Source organism: Drosophila eugracilis, unplaced genomic scaffold (genome assembly GCF_018153835.1).
Source record: "Drosophila eugracilis isolate 14026-0451.02 unplaced genomic scaffold, ASM1815383v1 contig_162, whole genome shotgun sequence".
NCBI classification, from domain to species: Eukaryota; Metazoa; Arthropoda; class Insecta; order Diptera; family Drosophilidae; genus Drosophila; species Drosophila eugracilis.
Genome location: NW_024572446.1, coordinates 2,529 through 10,197, shown reverse-complemented (window position 1 = coordinate 10,197; position 7,669 = coordinate 2,529). Strand labels below are relative to the sequence as shown.

The 7,669-nt window shown below is 41.4% G+C and overlaps 1 protein-coding gene across 1 annotated transcript; it reads left to right on the top strand.

The window, feature by feature from the left end:
• Window positions 1-85: 85 nt before the first annotated feature.
• LOC121530467 lies at window positions 86-5,231 on the top strand (the record flags this gene model as incomplete). The annotated part of the gene is made up of 2 exons (XM_041819588.1): window positions 86-4,716; window positions 4,959-5,231. Coding segments are annotated over 2 exons (4,904 nt in total), but the record flags the coding sequence as incomplete, so codon positions are not given.
• Between the last annotated feature and the right edge of the window lie 2,438 nt (window positions 5,232-7,669).

The window sequence follows — 7,669 nt, the reverse complement described above, 5'->3', positions numbered from 1 at the left end:
GAAGTTTTCAATGGTGACTATGTTCAATGGCCCACATTTCGGGACCTTTTCTCCGCCATCTATGTACGCAATCCTCGGCTTTCAGAAGTCGAAAAACTGTTCCATCTCAATGCAAAGACGAGCGGCGAGGCCAAATCCATTGTGGCCTTATCTCCGTTGACCAATGATGGTTTTGAGTCAGCGTGGAGAAACTTGCAGAATCGGTTCGAGAACAAGAGGCTGCTGGTCAATAGCCAATTAAAGATCTTGTTTAATTTGCCTTCTGTTGCCCAGGAATGCGGAAAATCCTTGAAGCATTTAGAGAGCACAATCCAAGGTTGTTTAACGGCCCTGCAATTAGCAAGAGTCGAGACCACGAATTGGGATTGCCTGCTTGTTTTCCTGTGCTCGTCCAAGTTGCCAAAACTAACTTTGGCTCTGTGGGAACAGTCCCTGCTAAATAAGTCAGAGATTCCACTTTGGGATGAATTCCAGGCTTTCTTAAAAGATCGTCATCGAACGCTTGAGGCGATTGAGGAGTTCAAGCCAAACGCGAGCGTTCAATCCAGGGCACTGAGGGCTGAAAATAGCTCGCGGTCGATCCAGACCTTCGAAAACAGAGTTACGGTAAACCCGCAATCCTGCAAACTCTGCGCACAGGAGAACCATCCAGTCCGATTATGTCCTCTATTCTTACGCATGCCAGTCGCAGATCGAGAGAAACATGTAAAACAGCAGAAGTTGTGCTTAAACTGTTTCGCAAGAACGCATCTGCTCCGGGATTGCAACAGTACGCATAATTGCTACACCTGCAATGGACGTCACAATACTCTCCTGCATCGAAGTACCCCTCTGCCAGTCCATTCAGTGGTTATGCCTGACCAGCAGTCCCATCCATCCACAGCAACCCAGCAACAGATACAGTCCACTCCATCGACGAGTCAAGCGAATGTGCAAACGTTTCTTGCCGTCAACACGCAAGGGGTCCTACTGAGTACGGCATTGATAGAAGTTTGCCATTTGGGCATAAAATACTCAGCACGGGCACTCATTGACTCAGGTTCCGAGGCAACCTTCATCTCAGAACGGTTGTTCAACCTAATTAAGTTGCCATATGAGTCCATTCAGGCCCAAGTTTCGGGGGTCAACCTTTCCGTTGCCGCTCAGCCTCGTAAGAGGTGTCAACTCATCATAGGTTCTTCCGTCAAGCCCCATATCCAGATTGAAACTTGTGCATACGTGTTACCCCAGTTAGCTGGTAATCTCCCATCCTACACTCTACCAGAGGCCTCATTAAAGGATCTTCCACCGTTGCAACTAGCAGATCCAAATTTCTTCCGAAGCTCGCAGATTGACGTGCTTATTGGTGCCGATATCCTGCCATCGATCCTCCTAAGCGGCTCCCATTCCAATATTTGTGGAACACTCCTGGGTCAAGAGACCATATTCGGGTGGATTCTTTGCGGTCCGATTGCAGCGAGTCCCACAAGCAGAGTCTGCTCCTTTTCAGCCCGATTAGCAGTCAAGGAATCCAAACTAGACAGCATCCTCACAAAATTTTGGGAGGTGGAGGATGTTCCAGTGAAGCTGGTTAAGGAATCCACCTCGGTTTGCGAGGAGAACTTTATCCGATCCACCAAAAGAAGTGAGGATGGAAGATATGTTGTTTCGTTGCCCTTTAAAGAGCCGGACAATATTAAGCTTGGACATTCCAGACCCATCGCACTAGCTCAGTACCTCCGAAACGAAATGCGATTAAGTAAAGATCTTCCATTGAAGGAGCAGTACGACTCAGTCATTCGAGAGTACTTAGACTTAGGTCATATGCACCAAGTCTCCCCTGACGACTCTAGCAGTTTTTATCTGCCTCATCACGCTGTCTTCAAACCAGATAGCACCACGACGAAGGTTCGCGTCGTGTTCAACGCTTCCAATCCCTCATCAAACGGGAACAGCCTCAATGATATCCTTCATGCGGGGCCTGTACTACAGTCCGATCTGACTATTCAGATTCTTAAATGGCGTTTCTTTAAGTATGTTTTCAATGCGGACATCACAAAGATGTATCGGCAAATCCGGGTCAATCCTGATCACACGCGCTTTCAGAGAATCTTATTCCGCAACAAATACGGTGAGCTCTGTGACTATGAACTCGACACAGTCACCTTCGGCGTAAATTGTGCGCCCTTCCTGGCCATCAGAGTGCTTCAGCAGTTGGCTCAGGACATCCGAGGCCAATATCCTTTGGCCAGCGACATCATTTCGAACTTCATGTACGTGGACGATGTGCTCGCAGGGGCTCACACTCAGCAGTCGGCAGTTTTAGCCATTAAAGAGCTTCGGCTGGCTCTCGAGAGTGCCGGTTTTCCACTGCGCAAGTGGACCTCAAACGAAAGGAGACTCCTACAAGCGATTCCGAGGGAACATTTGGTCAGTGCAGACTTCCTTGAGCTGGAAGATGCCAGCACGGCGAAAACTCTTGGGATCCGTTGGCAAGCTACATCCGATAGTTTCTTTTTTGTTCCAATGGTGATCTCCCTGCAACCTGCCTACACCAAACGAGAGGTTTTGTCTCAAATAGCCAAACTGTTCGACCCGGCAGGGTGGTTATCGCCTTTCGTAATCCGAGCCAAGATTTTCATGCAGGAAATTTGGCTACGGGAGCTAGGCTGGGATCAGCCACTCCCCACCGACCTTGTGACCAAGTGGCAAGAGTTTTTGAAAGGGTATCCGACCCTGAGGGAAATTCGTATTCCGAGGTGGGTGCGTTTCCATCCTGCTGCCAAGGTGCAGTACCATGCGTTTTGCGATGCGTCACAGGACGCGTATGGGGCTGCTATTTTCGTCCGAGTCGAAACGGCTGACGGCTGTTGTGCCCATTTGCTGGCATCCAAGACCAGAGTCGCTCCCGTCAGGTCCATCTCCATACCCCGCCTGGAGTTGTGCGGAGCAGTGCTGCTCACTGAGCTAGCAGCATCAGTAATTTCCGAATTGCCTCCTAAAGCTTATGAGATTTTTTATTGGACAGACTCTACTATAGTTCTTGCATGGCTAGGCAAGCCAGCATGCACCTGGACGACATTCGTGGCCAACAGGGTCGCAAAGATCGAACAGCGCACCAACGAAAGCAAATGGGGCCATGTACGATCCGAAGACAATCCAGCTGATCTGGCAAGCCGAGGCGTCTCGCCCCAAGAGCTTAAGGACAGCACACTTTGGTGGCACGGGCCGGCTTGGCTGCCACTCAAGCAGGAGCAGTGGCCGAGTGAACCACTGGTTAATCCGGAAACCGAGATGGAGCAACGGCCTATCAAATGTCACAGTGCCACAGTGCCGCCAGCAGTGGATATCCTAGAGCGTTTTTCAACCTTCGACAGGGCGCTGCGGGTTCTAGCATACGTGATCCGTTTTGCGAAAAATTGCAAAAAGGAAGACATACCCCCATCGGCAGCACTCACTTCGGCGGAGTTGTCCGACGTGCAAGAGCGATTAATCGTGTTCACTCAAAAGAACGAGTTCCCCGTCGAATATAAGGCTTTAAGTAACAAGCAGCAAATTCCATCCTCAAGTACAATTTCTAACTTAAACCCCTTTCTTGACAGAAAGGGGGTCTTGAGAGCAAGCGGCCGTTTACAAGCATCTGACATGCTCAGTTATGATGAAAAACATCCTATCATCATCCCAGCGCGATGTAGGTTCGCGAAACTACAAGCCCTGTTTACCCATCGCATATCCTTGCATGGGGGGAATCAGTTAATGGTGAGACTGATTCGGTCTAAATTCTGGATTCCTAAGCTTCAGAGGTTGGTGAAACACACAATCCACTCGTGCCGAGTTTGTGTCATCCACAAGAAGAACCTGCAGAGGCAGTTGATGGGGGATTTACCCCGGGCGAGATCCTCTTTCTCCAGGCCATTCACTCATACAGGCATGGATTTCGCGGGGCCATTTGACATCAAGAGTTATGTCGGTCGAGGCTGCAAAGTCACAAAGGGGTACGTCTGCGTTTTTGTTTGCTTTAGTACCAGGGCCATCCATCTCGAAGCGACGTCCGACTTGACGACAGAGAAATTTTTAGCTGCCTTCTCTCGTTTTTCTGCTCGCCGTGGGTGTCCACAACATGTCTACTCTGACAACGGGAAAACGTTCGTCGGAGCCTCCACGTCCTTATCCAGAGACTTTATGGAATCAACCAGAACACTGATCCTCTCCAAACACAGCCTTCAGAACTTGGACTGGCATTTCAACCCTCCTGGCGCGCCTCACATGGGAGGGCTCTGGGAGGCGGGTGTGAAAAGTTTCAAGGCTCACTTCTACAAGTACACAGCAGCAGGGAAGTACACCTTCGAAGAACTGGCTACCCTCCTTGCGAAAATTGAGGCCTGTTTAAACTCCAGGCCTATTTCACCAATGTCCGAAGATCCCACTGACCTTGTGGCTCTTAGCCCCGGACATTTTCTAATTGGTGGACCACTTCTTGCGGTATCGGAGCCTCTGATTGAGGAAAATCCTATTTCCATCATCAATCGGTGGCGGAGGTTGAAGGCCCTGCATCAGCAGTTCTGTGTGCGTTGGAAGGAGGAATATCTGAAGGAGCTCCACAAAAGGAACAAATGGAAGTTCCCATCACGAGATCTCCAAGCGGGAGACATGGTTGTGATCAAGGAGGAGAGCTTGCCAGCCAACGAATGGCGGCTTGGGCGTATCCAGTTGGTATGTCCGGGCGCCGACGGCAAGGTCAGAGTTGCAGACGTGCTTACAGCACGGGGCGTCATCCGACGGCCAGTGGCGAAAATGATTCGCCTCCCAATGGACGGCCCCATTGACCACAGTGACTCCTCAATAGAGTAATCCTTCCAATTGACATGTACTAGTCCTAAGTTGTGTCATCCAACGTCGTCGTTCCGTCCACGTGTCTTGTTCATCCTCATCCATAACACTTCATTATCATATTTATCCATCTCTCTTTTTTAATTTAGATCCGTGTATACAATGGCTCCAACGACCCACCAAAATCCTCGTCGCTCATCCGGGAGCAATGTATACAGATGTCGAGTCTGCAGGACATGTTTCAGAATGTCACATTGGCGGATGACCGGTGGTTCCACCCATCGCTAGTGTCGGTTGTGCTGGGAGCGGACGTTTACGCTGACCTGATGCTGCCGGGTATCCTCCCGGGTCAGGACGGCTTGCCGATGGCACAAAATACGACGCTGGGATGGATCCTTTCCGGACGATGCTCCCTCTCGTAGATCGCAAGCATTCCTCTTGCGCGGGGGGGGAGAATGTTCAAGCTGAACAAGGGGCAATGTCGCCAGGGGAGCATCTCTGGGAACAAAATGTACCTGTCGCCATGTTGGTTGTACTGCTCTCTTTTTTTTGCTACTCTGAAAATAAACTCAAAAGAAGACGGATCGTCCTCCTCATCATCATATTAAAACTCTGCCTCCTTTTATTGGGAATCTGGAATTGTACTTGCCACGGCCCCCGACAGCTTCAAATATAAAATATAAAATATAAAATATAAAATATAAAATATAAAATATAAAATATAAAATATAAAATATAAAATATAAAAATATAAAATATAAAATATAAAATATAAAATATAAAATATAAAATATAAAATATAAAATATAAAATATAAAATATAAAATATAAAATATAAAATATAAAATATAAAATATAAAATATAAAATATAAAATATAAAATATAAAATATAAAATATAAAATATAAAATATAAAATATAAAAATATAAAAAATATAAAATATAAAATATAAAATATAAAATATAAAATATAAAATATAAAATATAAAATATAAAAATATAAAATATAAAATATAAAATATAAAATATAAAATATAAAATATAAAATATAAAATATAAAAATATAAAATATAAAATATAAAAAATATAAAATATAAAATATAAAAATATAAAATATAAAATATAAAATATAAAATATAAAAATATAAAATATAAAAATATAAAATATAAAAATATAAAATATAAAATATAAAATATAAAATATAAAATATAAAATATAAAATATAAAATATAAAATATAAAATATAAAATATAAAATAAAAATATAAAATATAAAAATATAAAAATAAAATATAAAATATAAAATATAAAATATAAAATATAAAATATAAAATATAAAATATAAAATATAAAATATAAAATATAAAATATAAAATATAAACAAGAGGAAACGCTATAGTCGAGTGCCGCGACTATAAGATACCCGTTACTGTTTTACACAATTTTAAAATATTAATTTTGCTAGTGGAAATTCACAAGGCGCCACCTATTGTCAGAGGAAGTATGTTGAGTATGCTTATAGTGACGTCACTGCCCATGTGGAGCCTTATAACCTTAATTTCTTCATAAATAGCGAAATAATGTTCTGATTTGAAACATCTTTTGTAAATCGATAGATATTAACAGAAATAAGTTACACAAGGTCAAACGAAGGCATTCATAATAATATTATAGACTCCACAGTTTTCCGCGGTTTGTGGGCGTTAGAGTGGGCGTGGCCGGATGCAACTTCGTAGCAAGTTGCAGAGGCATCTCCTAAATACGTGTTCCTAAGCAAAATTGTGTAGCTTTTATGGTTTTAGAGATTTTTGCATTTTTGGTTTTTCGGGTTTTGTGGGCGTTTAGTGGGCGTGGCGTGATCGGAAAAAAACAATTTGCATTGGGAGCATCATAGAAACATACATGCTTGATCTGAACTTTCTGTCTCTTATAGTTACCGAGATATCAGCTTTTCTAGAAAATCCGAAAACCGTCTTTTGAGCCTTGTGGGCGTATGGGTGGGTGTGGCCGGATAGTAGTAGCACTATAAAATGCGCTGTCATCTAAAGATTATACTTTCTGAATTTCAACTTTCTATCTACAATAGTTCCTGAGATTTCAGCAATTTTAGTTTTTTGCGATTTGTGGGCGTTAGAGTGGGCGTGGCAGGATGCTGTAATAAACTTGCGCTGTCCCGGGACCTCAAGAATCTTCATGCTTAATCTCAGCTTTGTATCTGCTATAGTTCCTGAGATCTCAGCGTTCATACGGACGGACGGACGGACGGACGGACGGACGGACAGACGGACATGGCTCAATCGACTTCGCTATTGATCCTGATCAAGAATATATATACTTTATAGGGTCGCAAAAAGCTTCCTTCTATCTGTTACATACTTTTCAACGAATCTAGTATACCCTTTTACTCTACGAGTAACGGGTATAAATATAAAAATATAAAAATATAAAATAATATAAAATATAAAATATAAAATATAAAATATAAAATATAAAATATAAAAATATAAAATATAAAATATAAAATATAAAATATAAAATATAAAATATAAAAATATAAAAATATAAAAATATAAAATATAAAATATAAAATATATAAAATATAAAATATAAAATATAAAATATAAAATATAAAATATAAAATATAAAATATAAAATATAAAATATAAAATATAAAATATAAAAATATAAAATATAAAATATAAAATATAAAAATATAAAATATAAAATATAAAATATAAAATATAAAATATAAAATATAAAATATAAAATATAAAATATAAAATATAAAATATAAAATATAAAATATAAAATATAAAATATAAAATATAAAATATAAAATATGTCGTAGTGCGATTCCCAG